The sequence below is a fragment of the Marmota marmota genome, unplaced genomic scaffold (genome assembly GCF_001458135.2).
Source record: "Marmota marmota marmota unplaced genomic scaffold, marMar, whole genome shotgun sequence".
In the NCBI taxonomy this organism is placed as follows: domain Eukaryota; kingdom Metazoa; phylum Chordata; class Mammalia; order Rodentia; family Sciuridae; genus Marmota; species Marmota marmota.
In genome coordinates, this window is record NW_026000140.1 from 1,937,467 (window position 1) to 1,957,722 (window position 20,256).

A 20,256-nucleotide genomic window follows, 5' to 3' on the forward strand; every position below is an offset into this window, starting at 1 on the left:
AGGGGGGAGGGGGTGTGTGTGTGACAAGCAACTTGTGAAGGTTGATACAGCGGGAGCCGCTTTATTGTAGGACAGCAGAGGTATTTATACATAACTGAATACACAGCTTGACTCAATTTAGCATCATCCAGTTACAGCAATCAGTCATTAAGGAATCCTCATCATCTTAATAATTATACACAGCTCAACTTAATTGACATAATCTAGACACAGCAGTCAGTCATTAAGGAATCTCCATCATCTTAATGGCTCACTGGCGTTACTTCTCAAACCAGTCCTCCTGGCAAAGTGCCAGGCGCCATCTTGACTTGTCTGTGGCCCTCAACACAAAGGAAGAAACAACAAAAAATAAATGCAGAAAGTTCTTAAATTCCAAAGTGAAGGGACAGCCCCACTAATGCAGGACTTTAAAGGAGGTGTATGAGAGTGAGCATGGCCACACTGAGTCTATTACCATCTCCAGGGTCTCTAATGGAATGCTAAGAATCCCTCTGGTAATAAGATGGAAATTAGGCAAAATACTTTTTGGAGAAAGTCATCAGTGTGGTAAGTCTGCAGAGTATTTCCACTTACGTCAAGTGTAAAAAGGGACTTCAAGGAAACTGCTCAGATACCATGTTAGGTGACCCTTGAAGTTTGGACTACAGTGGACCCATGTCTCATTAAGGCCAGAGAAATCTAAAGGGTGAGAGCTGGTTGGGCAACCTGAGGAACAAAGGAGAGGGCCATGGATGGAAAGTAGATCTGATGTAAACCAAGCAAGCAAGCAAGATGGCCTGGAGTCATCTTAAATATTACCGCCCCTCCAACTGCTATCTGGAGGGCAGCAGGCTGCCACAGCTGAGGCACCTCTGTGCAGAAGCAGATGACTTGAAAATCAGGGCCCAAGAGGAAATCTTAAGATGCCAGCTGGGTGAGACACATCTCCAGGTGTGAAGGGAGAGAGTTTGCCTAAGAGAATACATCAGCATCATACCTGTCCATACCCAGAGGGAAGGTCAGTCACTCCCCAGCTGCCCACTGAGTTACTTTTCCCAGCTTTTGCCTCTCCTGATAACTTCTCCCTCCCCTGTGTTAGCCCTAGAGGAGCTAGGAGCAACCTAGAGAGTAGGCAGAAGGAGAAGAGGGGAATAGGCAGAGAAAAAGAGATTCAAAAGTCCACTTCTACCATTTCTACCACAGGACTGGAACAGGCAATGAGGCGGTTACTTCCTGAAGTAAAACTGAAGGACCTTTTTGTTAGTGGGAATGATCAGAAAACTCATGACATCTGATCTTCAGTCCATTCAAGATGACCGTCTTATTACCAGGGAGTAACATTCCCACAGTGGGAAATGATGAGTTCTTTACTGATCATGAGATCTGCTTGTTCAATATGCCTACTACATGTCATAGGGCAGCCACATGGAAGTCAGCATTCTCTTTTCCTAATCCATCATTCATACAAATACATTCCCAACACTCTTTGATGCAGCATCTTTTGAAAAATTTTAAGTATATGAATGGCCTGTCTCTAAGTGTCTTTAACTTTTAGTCTTTATCCTCTTGGCTTAAACATTGGGAAAGTCATCTCAGAGATTATACTGGTAACCACTATCATTTATTTTATCCCCAAGATGTCCTTGCTTGTCTAACAAGTATAGTTCTGGGAATTATGAATATTCCTGGGTAGAAATTTTTGTTTTGTGGTTGGGAGTGTAGATGGTGATGATTGGGTACAAACTAGGAGTTTTTGTTTGTGTTTGTTGTGGTAAAAGATTCTTTGTAGAATTAGTAGATTTATGATAAAACCTGTTGACTCCATATTTTTCAGATTGACAACCCAGAATATATTTTTAGGGTGAGAATAGTCAGAATTGAGAAACAAATACACATTCTTCAGCTGCATTTTTTAAAATTCAATTTTTACTGAAAAAACAGAAACAATCCAAACAAATTAAGGACCACAATGAGTTGATGCCCAAGATGATCATAAATGCACATTGGCAAACCAGACACCAGACAGGGCACAAAGGCGGCAAGACAGCTCTTTCTTCAAAGCCCTTGACCACCCCCAGGAGGTACAGTGTTCCACATGTCCTAGAGAAAGAAAGCAAAACCCCTGAGCTGACAGAGAGGCCTGAAAGCGGGCAGTTCTGAAAACTGATTTCTTATAATCCAAATCGTTGTCCTTGTGGCAAAGCTTTGTGACCCATTTTTTATGAACAGTGCTGTTACTTTGTTCTGTGTATTTGTAAGACTAAGTACAGTTAGACTTGTCACCTGCTTTTACTTAATTTTAATGACCAACTTCTTCCTGTGATCTTGACTGACATAGAAAGCTCCTGAAATTTTTACATGCTCAAAAACATCTTTTAAAAAACCAGCTAGGAGACTAAAGGGGGAAAAAGACAGAGGCCTTACACATTCTGCAGTGGGATAGGGGAGAAATCAGGGATTAGCAATCATTCTCCTAGAAGAAATGCAAGGAATAGTCCCTGAAGTCCGTTTGGGGAAGAAAAAATAATCCTCCAAACCCCAAAACAACCACCTAAATGCCCATTTACTGAATAGACACACAAATGTGTTTCCTGGTTCTTTCCACTGCCTAGCTGGGGGTGGGGATGGGAGGTGTGAAGGACACCATTCCATAATTCTGTCATAAGCAGGTTTTGGGGACCTCACACCTGTCCAGAGTGTGATCCTTGCTACCTCATCCAGTGTCATGGGGTGGAGGTGTTGGGGGAGGCTGAGCAGGGGTGGCCTGGAGAGGTTCTCCTTTCAGAGCTAGAAGGCCATTCCAAAAGCCCCCTCCCCCAACACTCTCAAGTCAGCCATTGGAGGCAGCCTTCTGTTCAGGAGGAGGTTTGGCTCTGTATCCTGCCACACTGATGTAGGTCAGGCGCATTCTCCTCTTTCCTGTCCAACTTGAATCTCTCAGGCTCCTGTAAAACCTTGACCATGAAGTCCTGGAATTCTGTTTGTAAGACACAGCTAATTGAGTTCCATCATTTAAGAGCTTCAGGACGTTGGTAACATCAGCTGCTGAGACAAAGTACAGAGGCATGGAGAACTTCCTGGCAAAATTGAAGCTTTATAGCTATAGGGTCATATGTATGTCTATATCAGTTTTGCTGGTCATACAATGCATGGAATCTCCGGCCTGAACTTCTCAAGCTCTGTATACCAGAAGTTCAGGTTTTTATAAGTGACTTTACTCTGCATATTGAACACGATGATGTAGGCATGGGCCTTATGGTAGTAGAAGGTGTGCATGCCTTGGAACTGTTCTTGGCAAAAAGTCCATGAGGATGATCTTGCAGTCCGAAGTGGCCCTGTGTTTATGCAGGGTCAGGGCTTATGTGGACAGCTGCTGTAGTTGAAATCCATTCATGAGGAATCTCTCCATGAGTTTAGATTTGCCCACTGCATTGGGCCTCAGGCAGATGATCTTCAGGTTGTCATCAGCATGGAATTTCTCTTGGTTAAGCTCATAGGATTTGGTTCTGTCCCCTGACATTGACTTTTAGTTGTAGAGACGCTTGGCCACATGGTCTTGTCGCTGCGGTCCAGTGCGAGGGCTAGAGATACTAGGGAGGCTACTGCACTCTGGCCCCACAGCCCCTCTGCCCCACTGGCCCATATTACATGCAGTGCCGCACTCAGCTTCCTGCTGGGTCACATCCCTGCAGTGGTTAAGCAGCATTTTAAAATTAGTGACCAACTGCAATGAATACCATCAAAATCCCAAGGGGTATCTCACAAAAAATAGAAGGAAGACTAACACTATAGAAGAAATAGATGGAGAGGGAGTAAGAGATCAGGGAGTGGGAAAGTACTAGGGAATGAAGTCTACCAAATTAGGCTATGTTCATGTAGGAGTATACCACAATGAGTCATGTATTATACTAATTAACAATAGTGCAGGGGAAGAGTTCAGTAGAGGAGAGTAGGTGGATCAGTGAGGGATGAGAGAAAGGGAAGGTACCGGGGAATGAGTTTGACTAAATTATGTTATGTGTATGCACAAATATGACATAAAGAATCCCAGAATTATATACAATTATAAAGCATCAATAATTTTTTAATTTTAAAAATGAAATAAACACAGTAACAGGCTCTTAGAATAATGATTTCAGTCTTTCCTAAGTGCTATGGCTATGCTATTATTGTTTAGGAGAACTTTAAGTTCTGCAGTTTTGGGGAATTTAGAACACATTAAAAAATATTCCATGCAAGATAGAAAAGACCCACATGTTCAAATCTGACATTATTCTGGAAACTAGGAGAAGGCAATAGGATTGATAGAGATAATGGTCCATAAGATCCAAAGGCCACTTAAAACCAACCCCTGTTTGTCTGAGAACATTAGCATCTAGTACTTTAAAAAAATTAATTGATAAGTTTAGAAGATTGGATATTGTAATGAATTCAAAAGGTCAAAGTAAGGCAGACATTTTTCATTAATCATTGATGGTATTCTAAAAGGCCAAAGATTAGAACATAGAAATAATATAGGTTAGAACTACCCTTGTTTAATAAAGAGATGTACTTTAGAATGTCAGGAGAGCCATTTTATGTTGTTATTAAACTAGAGATAGGAAAAATAGCCGGCAGTTGCAGAGCAACAGCTTTTAGGTCAATGTAAGAAAACTTTGTTACAAATATGACTAATAAGTAGCTGAAATGATAGCAACATTTTGAAGAAGAAAGTTTGTCACTGGATTTATTAAAAGCTTTCAATCCCCCCACAAAAATTAATTTAAATAACTAGATAAAATAAAGTTCAAAGCCAGCCTTAGCAGAATAGCAAGGCACTCAGCAACTAAGTGAGACCTTGTCTCTAAATAAAATATAAGAAATGGCTAAGGACTGGGATGTGGCTTAGTGGTTAAGTACCCCTGGGTTCAATCCCCAGTACCAAAAAAAAAAAAAAATTGATGGTTCTTGAATTTAATACAAGATTGTATCCTCATGATCCTTAAGATCATTTCCCAGGGATTATATATCAGTACTTAAGAATTTCCCCCAAAAGTTTATAGTGTTTTAAGCTATAAAATATGGTTCTAATGGAATTTTTTCTTTTAATGCATATGAGATTATTGCTTGATAAGGTCTCCCTATAAAACTGAAGAGATTATTTTTGTGGGTATTTGTATTGGGACAATTCAATTACATTCAAAGTGAACCCCTGCATTCAAATGGGTTATTGCCAATGAACACTTTGAAAAATATTTTTAGCCTTCTGATTTCAGATTTCTCATTTCTCCTGAAGTTTTTTTGTATCATACGTATGATATGAGAATGCAATGTGCCTGAGAAAGGAGTACAAATGAGCACTATAGATTATCTCATTAAGTAGTTTTAATTAAGTCATCTGCTTGTTTGCATACAAGTGCTTTAGAATTCATATCCATATGCACAGTTTTAGTTAGAATGCATATTGATGGGAGAAAAGTGGGAAATCAGATGGACTGCAGAAAGCTTAAAGTGGTTTGAGAACCATTTTTGCTGAACATTCAGCCTTGAACATGAGAGGAAGCAAGGGAGGAAGGCTCAAAAGGGAGGCCCTGAGAAAGTTCAGAATTCATATATAAGGATAAACTGCTCTTATAAAAAAATGGCTCATAAAATAAGCTATTGCATCTTGATCTTTCAGATGAACTATCCCCCAAACATATTTCTGATAAAAATTCCTTTTATTTTATTTTTTTGAGAGAGAGAGAGAGAGAGAGAGAGAGAGAGAGAGAATTTTTAAATATTTATTTATTTTTTAGTTTTCGGTGGACACGACGTCTTTCTTTGTATGTGGTGCTGAGGATCGAACCCGGGGCCGCACGCATGCCAGGCAAGCGCGCTACCGCTTGAGCCACATCCCCAGCCCCCAAAATTCCTTTTATTTATTTATCCAAAGAGAAGATACCTAGCTTACAAGGCTAGGGAAATATGTTAATCATTCTCTCATTTTGCAAAAAACCAAACAAAAACAAAAACAAAACAAAACAACAACAACAAAACAAAACAAAGCAACATCAATAAAACCCAGTAAACAAATACTGAACTTAATTTGTAATGTGAGTATTGCATATTGACTCCCCACAGCAATTGAATACTGCTTAGTAAATGTTTTCTACACCAGTTACCTCAATCTGATTCATATAGTTAAAATATGTCTCAAGTGAATTGTAAATGACATACTCTGTCCTTTACAATTTAGTCATAAAGAAAATGATTTGGATCTTGATATGGTGCCAATAAATATTGGCGATCTTAGTGACTCTTTTGAAATCATTTTTTACCATGACTCAGTATTTAATTAAATGTTTACAAATTTCATTAACACAAAGTTTTACTTTTTGTAACATCATAACAATTTTTATCTGTATTGTGAAATATTCTGGTAAGTCATATCTAATTCTGGACTTTTGAAAACAAATTTGATTTACTCTGGGGAAATATTTATTGCTTCATGCACTTTACCTTTCCCAACAAACCAGACATCATTCACCCATATGTGCAATAGACGATTTTTGAGGACTTTCTCTGAGCCAGGTGTTGGGTTCACTATTGAATCTGCATATATAATAGAGACCAAGAGAGACATACCTCTGCCCTTATGGAACTTTTATCCTAAAGACGTGATACCGGAAGAACAAAAAAGATATCTTGGGTGCTTTCACTCTTTTTTTTGGGGGGGGTAACCAGGGATTGAACTCAGGGGCATTCAACCACTGAGCCACATCCCTAGCCCTATTTTGTATATTTTTATTTAGAGACAGGGTCTCACTGAGTTGCTTAGCACCTCGATTTTGCTGAGGCTACCTTTGAACTTGTGATCCTCCTGCCTCAGCCTCCCAAACTGCTGGGATTACAGGTTATGTACCACCATGCCCCACATTCACTATTATAATCTTTCACTAATACCTAATCTGGTCTTCTAGGAAAGTGTTTTGTATATCAGGTGCAATAAATGGATCCTAAATCACATTGACTTGAGTTGATGCTTATACAGGATGCTAGAAACATATGTTTTGGATATGAGGTGTCTCCCCAAAGCTCCTGTGTTAATCCAGGAATGTTCAGAGATGAAATGATTGGATTGTGAGAGCCATAACCTGATCAGTCTATCCTAGTTTGAATTGACTTACTAGGCAGTAATTATAGGTAGGTGGAATATTGCTAGAGGAGGTAGCTCAGTGGGGCATATCCTGGAAGGGTGCATCTTCCCTGTGCCCTTTTTTCCTTTTCAGCTCTGCTTCCAGACCCCACAAATGGAGAAGCTTCCTTTTGCCATGTTCTTCTGCCATGAGTTTCGGTCTCACCTTGGGCCCAGAGGAATGGATTCTGCAAACCATAGGCTAAGCCTCTGAAACCACAAACGGATTTAACCTTTCACTCTTCTAAGTTGTTCTTGTCCAGTATTTTGGTCACAAGAATGCAAAGCTGACTAATACATTGTCTCAAGTTGCTATTTTCCTTTTGTGTTCTGGAGAATCACAGGATTTTGAAGTTCTGTTATGTATTCTATATTTTTTCAATTTCATTTTTTTTTTGGCATTTCTATTCTGCATTGACATGCTCAACTCTTTTAGAAAAGGTAGGTACATATGTTAGTGTTTACTTTAAAGAATATTTACCTATTAAGAATATAGCTTGCACTGTTATTCAAACTAATCAGTCTAGATACTGGTGATTTCAGAGTAATAATTTTACTTGACTAAACACTGGTCTGGTTTAAAATCTTCCCTGGTTATTGGAGACTGATATATCACTAGAAATATTGTCAATGAAGAATAGGGAATTTAATTAACACTTTTTATTACAATTTTCAGTTTTTAAATCTCCATTGACATTTTTATGTTGAGCATCGATTTGAGATTTCATATTAATACTGATGGCTGCAAGCAGGTGTGCAGGTTTTTGAGTTTGATTCAGTGGAAAGAAATTCAATCTTTTAAGATAAAATTTAAGACCTACATAACAGTTATAGATTCACTAATCTAGAGGAAATTAAATTACCTCTTAGGATTATATCAGTGGAAAAAAACTGAACTTCATTTTAGATTTTGAAAATTTGAAAACAGTAGGAGACTTAAGGTCAATGAGTTAGTGACCCCCAAACTACAGCTGCAACAGAAGCAGCCTCACAGACTCATTCAAACTAACATTCTTGGGTTTGTACCAAGTAGTATCCTACCTTTTAGATACTCATTAAAGTCCCAAAAGAAGCATTTTTTTTTCATATATGTGTCCTAACTCTCCTTCTCTTCATCAATTATGTAACCTCATCTACAGTTTCTTTTGCAGGAGTACAGATAGGGGAGGAATTTTCTCTCTTGCATTGGGATGGGTGAACGCAATCTCTGCTGCATCTTGATTTGGAAACTTAAAATGCATTGCTGTATTTAGGTTGTAAAGCAGCACTTTTTGAGTATCCCTTATCTGAGACCAGATGTGTTTTAGATTTCAAGGTGTTTTAAATTTTAGAATATTTATATAGACTTTGCCATTTGAATATCCCTAATCTGTAAATGCTCAGATTTTTGGATTAGGAATTCTTGGTCCTTATAAGGGTAAATAATAATATAATTACAGTTAACATTTGAGCACCAATAATTTGGTGAGTACCAGTCTACATATTTGACACACATTTTCCTTTAATCCTGACAAAAACAGTTCTAAGGTTGTCGTTATCACAGTTCATCTCCAATGTACAGCACAGCAAAAATTGGGTTCAGTATTAAACCTGCGTATATAATGGAGACCAGGAGAGACATATCTCTGCCTTTATGGAACTTTCATCCTGAAGTTGTGATATAAAAAAAAAATAGGTATCTTGGGTGATTTCACTCTTTTTTTGTGTGTGTGGGAGGTACTGGGAATTGAACTCAGGGGCATTCAACCACTGAGCACTTTAATAACTTAATCTTTGTGTATAATTAATTTTATGAAAAAATGTGTTTTAACTTTTAAATAATCAACATTAATTTTTTGAACATGTTTTGTCTACGAGTTAGAGAATTACTCTATTGGAATTTCTCACTATTCTATTCATGGTGTTCAAAAGTCATTATTCATGCTTTTCTGAACTTTTAATTTATGACTACCAGTACTGGAAAAGTTGATGGTTACTCTTTATTACCACCCCACCTCATTAAAAGAAAAAAAGGATTTGGTATAGGGAAAGGCAAATAGTTTGACTGAAAGTCTCAGTCAAGTTCTTGGGTCTCAGTAGAGACAGGGACATGAAGTAATACTTGCTAGGCATTTGCTGATAGATCTTGTAAAGAGAGTCAATACTAATTATGTTTCCCTTAAGCAAAATTTTTTATTTTTTATTCAAGTTTGTTCTGGTAAAAGGTCATATTTAATTTAGAGGTTTTTGATGCCTGGTACAGTTTTAGACACAACGTATAGTTTTTTAAAATCCTGTATCAAGGATGTATTATAAAATCTTAAGAAATTGTCATTCAATAAGGGAGGACAAAGTTGTATTTCTATATTGTACTCCTTTGATGAGGTGATATAAATAGGAATTGGCGGTGATTCTGTTTTTATGGTTAGCCATACACTATCTAGCTCAATTGAAACTTCAGAAAAGATCAATTCAAAATGAATTAAAGAGTTAAGTGTAAGGCCTGAAACTGCTTAACTTATAAAAGAAAGAGCAAGGGAAAATTATACAACATTGTCTAGGCAATGATTATTTTGATGTGACTTCAAAGGCACAGGCAACAAAAGCAAAAAACAAACAATTACATTATATTAAAATCTTCTGTACAGTAAACGGAAAGAAAGCAACAACCTATAGTGTGGGAGAAAATATTTGCAAACCATACATCTGATAAGGGGTTAATAACCCCAATATAATCTGGGTGCTGTGGGGTAAGCCTGTAATCCCAGTGGCTCAGGAGGCTGAGGCAGGATGATCATGAGTTCAAAGCCAGTCTCAGCAACATAGTGAGGCCTAAGCAACTCAGTGAGACCCTGTCTCTAAATAAAATACAAAAAATGGCTGGGGATGTGGCTCAGTGTTGAAATGCCCTTGGGTTCAATCTCCAGTACTAAAACAACCAAAAAAAATCCTAAATAAGTAAGAAACTCAATAAAACACACATACACACACACACACACACACACACACACCCCAAATTAAAAAATGGGCAAATGTCTTGAATAAACACTTCTCAAAAGAATAGGTATATTTGGCTAATAGGCATAAGGAAAATGTTCTCAATACCACTAATCATCAGGGAAATGCAAATGAAAACTACAATGAGATATCACCTTTATTTGTTTGAATGGCTATTATCAAAAATATGAAGGAGAAGTGTTTGGGAAAATACAGAGAAAAGGGAACCCTGGTAATTTGTTGGTGAGAATGTAAATTAGAACAGCTATTATGGAAAATAGTATGGAGGTTTCTCAAAAAATAAAAATAAAAAAATATAGAACTGGCCTGGGGATATGGCTCAAGCGGTACCTCGCTCGCCTGGCATGCATGGGGAACTGGGTTTGATCCTCAGCACCACATTAAAAAAAAAATAAAGATGTTGTGTCCACCAAAAACTAAAAAATAAATATTAAAAAATTCTCTCTCTCTTAAAAAAATAAATAAAAATTAAAAAATTTTAAAAAATAGAACTGTCATATGATCCAGTATTAAAAGAAATTGGCATCAATATATTGAAAGGATTTCTGTATACCCACGTTCACTATAGTATTATTCACAAAAGCTAAGATATGAAAATAACCTCAGCATCCACAATGGATGAATGGATAAAGAAAATGTATTAAGCATATACAATGGAATACTGTTCAGCTCTCTGAATGAAGGTAATTCTGGCATTTACAATAATGTAGATGATCCTGGAAGACATTGTGCTAAACAGACAATTACAGTAAGCCAGCAACAGAAAGAAAAATGCATGATCTTATATGTGGAATCTAAAAAAAACCAAGGTCATAGAAGAGTAGAATGATGGTTACTAGTGGACAGTAACTACTGTAGGATGGTGGGGGTGGGCAGGAAGGAATGGAAAATTATTGGTCAAAAGGTGCAAAGTTTCAGTTAGATAAGAGGAATAAGTTTTGAGATCTTTTGGGAAGTAGGGTACCTATACTCAACAATGTATTATATGTTTAAAAATAACAGTAAATTGCAAATGTCTCAGCACAAAAAGTGATAAGCAAGTGAGATGATGCATGTATTCATTGCCTTGATGTAATTTTTCTACATTGTGTATATGCACATGCCTAAAAAAAATCCCATTTTAGCTGGGTGGGGTGGTACACACCTGTGATCCCAGTGACTCAGGATGCTGAGGCAGGAAATCACAAGTTCAAGGCCAATCTCAGTAACTTAGTGAGGGCCTAAGGAATTTAGTGAGACCCTGTCTCACAATAAAAAATAAAAAGAGCTAGGAATGTGGCTCAGTAGTTAAGCACTCCTGGGTTCAATTTCTGGTACTAAACAAACGAACAAAGTCACATTATGCTCCATTAATGGATTTATCAATTAAAAATAACTTTAAAAAATCTTTAGAAAATAATGCACACAAATAATTTTCTTTCACTGTTTCCTATTAATTTATGTGTAGCTAAATAGTTGTTAATGTTATACCTATATAACCTGAAAATAAATTATGCAATCTAGTGGTAAGGAGTCATTTATATTTCTATTATCATGCCTGATTTTTGTCAAGCAGAACCCCTGAACCATTTAAATGTGTTTTAATTACAGCAGACTAAACATGGCATGATAGGGTTTAGGTAGACATTCCTTTGAAGATTAATAATCATTCTTCTTATAATTACAAAAACTAGATTTGTGAATTTTTTTACCTTATTTTAATTTTTTCTTGTGGGGTATGGTGTTGATACATATATACATTGTACAATATTTAAATCAAATTAAACATATCCATCTCCTCCAATATTTATCATTTATTTATGGTAAAAACTCAAAAAAATTTAAAAAGGCCTAAACAATTATATAGCAATTATCTGGTATATTAAAGTACCAGCAAGATTTGTATTTCCTGAATGGGATACAATTTTCTAAGTTTCCTTCTAAATCCCATTGAGAAACTGGGAGTTCATTATCAGTCATGTATAAAAACTGTAATTTAAATGGGACATTTCATAAGCATTAAGCATTCAGTGATATTTTGTACTAATCTTTGTGATTTAGATTGTATGAAGTGTTCAATAGCACTCCATTTATCTTAGTAAGATTAAATAGAGGCTTTTGGACAAATAAATTAATAATGACCTTTTGCTAGTATCATTTAGGTAGAAAATGCCAGTTTCCCCAAGATATGTACTAGGTATTATATTCCAATTTCACTAGCATGTAATACTTAAGCCATATGGGCTATGAGAAATTCAAAGGAACACCCATGAGATATCAGCTCTCTAGAATAGTAACAGGCAGAGAAAAACTGCAACTCAAACTAATCTCACCCTATAAGGCTGCTTGGAACCCAGGAGTCTGCTGAACCTCTTTATCTGTCCACTTTGTAACTTCCTGCTAGGAAAGAGCACACATAACTTCCAGGTACATCACTGACCTGGTCTTTGGGTCAACTCAGAGAACTGGTGAGTAGAACTTCTCCTAAATACTATGTATTTGTTACTTACAAATGTATTTTATGTGTCTCAGAATATCATCTGACCTTGGTAAGACTGAAGTTCAGATAGTTAATGGAACTTAGTTGAGTTTTTGAGTATCCATTTCATCTGGGACTAGACTGCTGAGAATGTCAAAATAGAGATTGCAGAATGTTCTGTAAATACCCAAAGAACTTATAATTCTGATATGAAGTCTATGCACACATACTGAGTCAGCAGTCCAAGATGGTAACTCACATCCCAGGTTTAGTCTTCATGTGTATTTCCAAGACTTGGTCCATTACTGGACCATTGTGTTCATACATTCTGATCTGAACCAGCCTCAGCAGGATTTTTCAGGCTCAAATCTTCCCCAGGTAAACCTGGGGCAAAGGAAGGAGTCTTCAGAGTTCCTTGGAAATTACCCACACATTTTATTTTACCTTCTTATATTCTGTTTTATCACCTACGTACTTATAACTTACTTAAGGATATGTAGATGAATATGACAAAATTCAAAATAATTTGTATGAAAGTTGCAACATCAAGGAAAAGTGAGCATAAGAATCAAATAGAGATTATACATATTACAGGTAAAAAATTATAATTTCTGGTGAAACACCTTTTATTCCACTGGTTAAATAAATTACTAAAATGAATATGAACGTATGACTTGGGTGAGGCTATTAACTGACAGCCTAAATGAAATTTTTATTTTACAAAGCAGGATGAATTCAAATTTTCTTATAAACATTAATATCTAGCAAGAAAAGTAAGTTGAAACTGATATGGAAGTTTCCCAAGCTGTGAAATTCAAGAAGTTGTATACATAACACAATCTATGTTTGCATCATTAACAAAATATTTTAAAGATTGGCTGAAAATGAAGACACTATTGGAAGAACAATTTCAATGAAAAACATTTCAATTATCTTATTTATGGTTCTCTTTCATAGTCAGAAAATTCTTATATGGGAGGTATTTGAAAAATAGTAATGCATTTTCAAATACTGCATGTATATGATTCTTTGAGAAGGATCAAAGAAATCTCTTAGCTGACTTTATGCATTATTGACATAGTATATTATGCTGTCAATAGGGATCAATATTTGAGGTCTGAAATGGCTAGTCATGAATCTGTCTCCAGTTGCATTATCTTTTAACAGTTAACACATTTCTAATTTCAAACCATTCTCTTCAGATCTTATTTATCAAAAAGAGTAAAGGGATAGTTAATAAATTATATAATTTCATTTTCTTTTCTTTCATGAGACCTTATTTTTTCCTTTTTTTGCTATTCCAATTCAATAGTATATGCATAGTTGAACTCACATTAATCCCTTGTTAATTGGTTCTTCTCTCCCCCAACATGTTCATCAATTCTTCTGTTTCTCACCTTTTGTATAATTTTTAAAGGGGTAATAGAAAATTTAACTCATAATACTTATTAATCACAACAAGAGAAATTTTACCTCTTTCAAGAGCATGTCCAAATGCTACAGCAAGCAGGAAAACCAAAACTCTCTTCATTTTCCCACCTGGGAATCCTGCAGCACCTCCTGTCCTTGGTAGGCTTCTATGTAAAAGACAATAGCCAAAAGTTACCTGTTCCCTTTACTAAGACTTCTGACTATGAGCTAATCAATTATTAATCTCTACACAGAAGCAAGGGACAGTTATCCTTGGCCCAAAAGAGATAAAATTATCATCAATCAAGGCAAATAGACACTCTGGGCATAATGTAGTGGAAAATCTGGGAGATTTTAATCATTAACTTGTCCAAATTCAAAAGAGCCAAGGTATATAGATTATTTTCCACTGTTATTTTTCACTAGAATTGGTTTACAGTATTAGTAAGGGACACATTTTCTCCCTCTTCGTAGTGCTATTTATCTTCTTTGCGCATTTCCACCTTTCTCATGTATTAATGGAAAATTGGAGATGTGATTTCTATTTCACTCTACTTAAATCTACTATAAATAATCATTGCCTTCAAATACCACAGTTCTAAGGTTGTAAATAAAAAGGGAAAGAAAGAATGAGAAGACAATTTAGTACAATTCCTTAAATCCCTAATTTCAATGCTATAAAACAATTTTGAAATGATGGAATAACACTTTATATGTTAATTACACACTTTTTGAAGCACTGGTGTACATACTAAGTGAGGAAAATACTAAGAGGTTAAGTGACTTGTCCCAAATCAATGAGTTAGTAGATTTCCTCTAGATAGTTCTTTCTAACATTTCACAACCGATATGTTTTATGATAATATAACTTAGGAGTTCATAGTGGTATTAGAGGTCATGGAATCCAATAAATTTATTTTGCAGAAGAGAGAATTGACTCCCAGGAAAATTTTGTGACTGGCCCAGAGAGGCACAGATAGTGATCATTTATGGGAATTGGGTCAACCCCTAGTCCTCTTGTCAGGAAGTGCTTAGGTTCAGGTTAGATACACAGGTTTTTGGAACCAAATCTTTACCCAGATCTTATTGCTATTTAATCTTGGGAAATTTATTTTACCTCCCTAAGCCTTATTCTCCTTACATGCATTGTGGTGATTCATAGTACCATTTATCACATGATTGCTTGAGATTAGGATAATCCTTGTGCAGAATTTTCCATAATATCTAACATATGGTAATGTGCATTAATCTTACCTATTAGCCTTTATTCTTGTTATTACAATGTTCTCCTCTGCATCTCTAAATTTATAACCATTGGGTAGGTCAATGGAACTATTGAAGTTTGGAACCTGGTAGAAGATTTTAAATCCAGTCCTGTATCCCGAGTCGCACAGATAAGTGATTTAGAATTCCATTATTAGTTCATTAGCTGAGGATTAACTATATAGTCAGAGTTCCCCCAAATATCAATAAATGATAGGAACCACTTACATTTTTTAGTCAGATCCTCCAACTATATACAAAATACATCAAACAGATGCCTGTCAATAGGTAAATGGATTAAGAAATTGTGGTATACATAGACAGTGGATTTCTACTCTGCCATTAGAAAGATTGAAATTATGACATTTGCTAGTAAATGGATGGAAATAGAGAATATCATTCTCAGTGAAATTAGCCAGACTCAGAAACTCAAAGGTCAAATATTTTCTCTCATATGCAGAAGTTAGAGTAAAATAAAGGAAAGGGAGAGAGAAGGACAAGATAATATAAAGAATCAATAAAATATAAAATCATTGATGAGTGAAAGGAAATCTAATAGAGCAGTGGAAGGAGATGGGAGAGGGGAGGGACACTGGGAGGGAAAAGAGGGAAGGAACAGGGAGATTATGGACTGAAACTGATTTCCATGCATGTGTGAGTTTGGAGTTTGTCAGGATGAATCCAACTACTATGTATAACCATAAAGCTCTAATAAAAAAAGAAAAGAAAAGACACGAGTGTTAGTTTCATAAAATAAAGTACAGCTAGTTGGAAAAGGTACTGATGCAAGATCAAAGAAATATTTCTGTAAAGTCAATTGAAATCCACATGGTAAAGCTTAGAAGATTCTGCAACATTAATGGGGAGAATAAGCAATTTTATGCTATTCAAGGATTATATTATTGTTTTGACTAAATCTTTAAATTTTCCCTTTGGGTTGACTCCTAGGTTTTTTTTCAATTTAATTAAAAATGTATGTTACTTTTACTAGAAATTATTTGGGAATACATTCTAGGTGAGTACAAAAAGTTTAAAAAGTACTGAGAACCCCAGAAACCCATTGAACTATTAATATATTAGTGTTTTATTTAAATATAATATTAAATATACTTTTGCATCTTTTAAAAATGGTATTTCAATTATCTTATGATGATTAGTTCATTCAAAAATACATTTAGATTATTTCTCATGAATTTTCATTAGTTTAAGACCTGCTCATTCTTTTATTTTTTAAATTTATAACTTTATCTCTGCTTTTGCAATAACACCATTTTTGTTTAATTATAAACTACATGTTGCAAGAATTGCAACATCTAATTTAGGTACCTCTTGAGAAATCTCCACACAAGCGGCTAAATGCATTCTCTTGGCTTTGTTTGTCTTTTTCTAACTGAAAATTGGCACTCACTTGTCTAATTTTCAGTCTTACTTATGTGACTTTTCTTTATCTTTCAGATTCTGATTGCTTACTGTCTAAAACTGGGCAGAAATGATTAATCATAATTGGCATAAACGAGAAGCATCATGTGACAATGATTAATCTATTAAGTTCGATTCAGAGAAATAGGTAAAATGACCAAATCAAACCTGGCAGTGTTTGTTACAGCAGCAGTTAGTGGTACTTGGAAATATCTTAAAGAAGTATATATTTAAGAAAAATTATTCTTTAAGCATGTAAAGAATGGAAATGTACAGGAATTGTTTTCCTTTTTAGTAGCTCTTAGGTTTTACACTCTTTACCAAAGCAGTCTCTTTTTATTTTTTTATGCTGCTACATGCTGCTTTAAAACTCTTCTGTTACAGTTCTGCAGTGGAAATGACTGTTTTCAGATGGACTTCATTTAATTGAAAGTTGTATTAAGCTAGATTCTCTTTATATTATTAAATGCATTATCAATATCTTTCCCTGCTATGTGACATAATAAAATGGATGTTAATGGCTTGAGGTAATCCTCCTTCCTTTTAAAATGTGTTACCTTACCAATTTATCATTTTAGCCATTTTGAAACACACAATGCATTATTATCAACTGTGGTCATTGTGCAGTGCATTAGATCACTCAATGTATTCCTCAAATTTACCTGAAATTTTATAACCTTTTAATAATACCCCCAAACTTTCCCCATGTCTCCTTTTCTCCCCATCCTCATAATCCACTAATGAATTTTCTACTCTGTTTCCTTGAGATTGGCATTTTTTAGAATCTACATATAAATGAGATCAAATCATATTTGCCTTTTTGTACCTGACTTGTTTTCCTTAATACAATGTCTTCTAGGTATCCATGCTGTTGCAAGTGATAGAATTTCCTTCTTTTTAAGGTCATATAGTATTCTGATGTGTATATATAAAACACATTTTCGTTATCCATTCATCTATTTGTGGATATTTAAGTTGTTTCCATATCTTGGTTACTATGAATAATGCTGCAATGAATATAGCAGTGCACATATCTTTCCAATATGTCAATTTCTTTGGATATATAACCAGAGATGGAGTTGTTGAATCAAATGGTAATTCTACCTTTAGTTTTCTGAGAAACAGCTATACAATTTTTGTTAATAGATTTACTAATTTACATTCCCACCAGCACCATTCAAGGGTTTTCTGTCTCTATATCCTCACCCCAATACTTCATACCATTGATATTTTAGATAGCTATCCTAACAGTTGCAAAGTTTAAAGTACTACCCATAATGTTGACATATAGAGAAGAACAAAGCACAGTGCAGATTTAAGGTATTCTTTTTATTTTATATTTATTTTACAGATTAGTGGGATTACTATGATATTTCCATATATGCATACACTGTGATTGATTATGTCTATCCCATGTTCTACCTTTGCCCCTATCCTGTATTCTTCCTAGTCCCTACCAATCAGTCTTCTTCTTTCAGCTCAACTGCATTTATTTATGCTTTAGTTTCCACATGTGGGAGAGAACATGCGATACTTGTCTTTCTGTGTCTGGCTAATGTTTAATATGTGTGTTAGTTTGCTTTGTATCATCTTGACTGAAAAAACTGATGAGAATAGCCTAGAGGAGGAAAAGTTATTTTGGCTTACAATTTTAGAGGTCTCAGTCCATGGTTGGCTGATTTCATTGCTCTAGACCCAAGGTGAGGCAGAACATCATGGCAGAAGAGCATGGTGGAGCAAAACTGCAGCCAAGAAGCAGAGAGAGAAAAGAAGCCAAGGGGAAAAGACATAATCTCCAAGGGCATAGCCCCAGTGACCCACTCCAGTCATGCCCCTCCAGTCTACAGTTACCACCCAGTATAGTAGTCCTTTCAAATTATTAATCCATCAAATGGATTAATCCACAAACTGTATTATAGCTATCATAGTCTAATCATTTTCCTCTGAGTATTCTTGAATCAACACAGGAGCTTTGGGGGGACCCCTCATATCCAAACCATAATTTTCTGTCACTGGTCTCCCAAAGCTCATGTCCATCTCACAATGCAAAATGTAGTTAGCCCATAGCCTCATAGTTTGAACAGTTCCAGCAATGCCCCAAAGTCCAAGTCCAAAGTCTCCTCTGAGAGTCCAGGGAAACTCTTGGTTGTGAACCTCTGTACAAACCAAAAGTAAGTTATATACTTTCAACATGTAATGGCAGAGTAACTATTTCCATTACAAAAGGGGAAATGAGGGTATAGAAAGAAAGAATGGAACCAAAGCGAGACCAAAATCCAGCTGGGCAAACAAGTCCTTTAGCTCCATGCCCACCATCTGGGGAATATGGCCATGAGATCTGAGCTCCAATGGTTTGGGGCAGCCCTTCTCCTATAGCCTTTCTGACAGAAGCCCATGTGGCCTTCTCTTAGGCTTCCTTTGTCCATAGCCAGCCATTTTCCATTTTCCTCAGCAGACATTCCACATTACTGGCATCTATTAATCTCTGGGGTCTCCATTCCAGCTTCAGCTTCATTCTTACAGTGTCAAACAGCACCTGCTTAGCCTAAAAGGATTAGAACTTGGCCACATGTTACCTGACCTCCCAGGTCTTCCTTTGAAATCTCAAAGAAAACTTTACTTATCCCTTAACTCTAGCATCTTGCATTCATGCAGAGGAAACATCATGTGGACAATGTCACGGTCTACCACTAACTTGAACAGTATCCAGGTCCTTTTGGGCCATAGCTGTAGTGGTTTCTGAGTGCCTGGGCAGCTTAGTTACAGTGAAATGAATCCTGGAGAAACAATTTCCTTTTTGGGCACCCCTGTATAAACAGAGAGCCCATAATTCTCTTAAATGAGTTTTTACTTTTATACCCCTGAAACTGTGATGAATGTGGTCTTGATGATGCTTGAGATACCCATCAGACATCTTTTCTATTGTATTTACAAATTAGCTTCTCTTTAGTGGCAGAAATCTCTTTAGCAACCATGCCTTCCTTAGCCCCAATCATACATGTACTTAATCTCTGGCCAAACTGTAATTTTTTCAATTTTTTCCTCTCTGCCTTCCATTCCTGATTCCCACAGTAAACTTGACTAAAAACAGTCAGCAATACTCATTTCATGCCTGAATTCTGTATTATATTGAAATTTCTCCACCAAATTAATTATCCCTTCACCTTTAAAGTTAGCCTCATACAAAATATCAGGATATGGATAAAATGTAACCAAGTTCTTTGCCAGAGTGCAACATGAATAGTCTCTAGTTGAATTCCCAGTAAAGTCCTCATTCCCCTCTGATATCTTTTGAACACAGTTTTAACTGTCTGCACCACTATTGGCATTCTGGACTTCTGAGATCCCACCAGAATCACCCATTAAGTTCTACTTACAACATTTTGCATTTCAACATTACAACATTCTAAAGCTTCTCTTGAATGCATTTCCAAAATTTTCCAAACTCTTAGAGGCTTCTGAACAGCAACAGGTAGTCACATCAACAGCTCTACTTCTTGGTACCATTTTCTGTTAGTCAGCTTTGTATCACTGTGACCAAAATACCTGACAAGAGCAACTTAGAAGAGGAAAA

General features: G+C 36.1%; 1 protein-coding gene and 1 pseudogene across 4 annotated transcripts in view; both read right to left on the reverse strand.

Annotated features, from left to right (window-relative positions):
• Gc (GC vitamin D binding protein) overlaps nucleotides 1–14,292 on the reverse strand; it is a 53,943-nt gene extending 39,651 nt beyond the window's left edge. For 3 of the 4 annotated variants that reach the window (XM_015505265.2, XM_015505264.2, XM_048785768.1), the window contains exon 1: nucleotides 14,064–14,292. In XM_015505265.2, coding sequence (XP_015360751.1) covers nucleotides 14,064–14,121 — 58 coding nt within the window. In that variant the 5' untranslated portion in view covers nucleotides 14,122–14,292. The remainder of the gene's footprint in view (nucleotides 1–14,063) is intronic. The other variant, XM_048785769.1, reaches the window with a different exon arrangement.
• LOC125611307 lies at nucleotides 1,537–6,750 on the reverse strand (annotated as a pseudogene).
• Nucleotides 14,293–20,256: the final 5,964 nt, after the last annotated feature.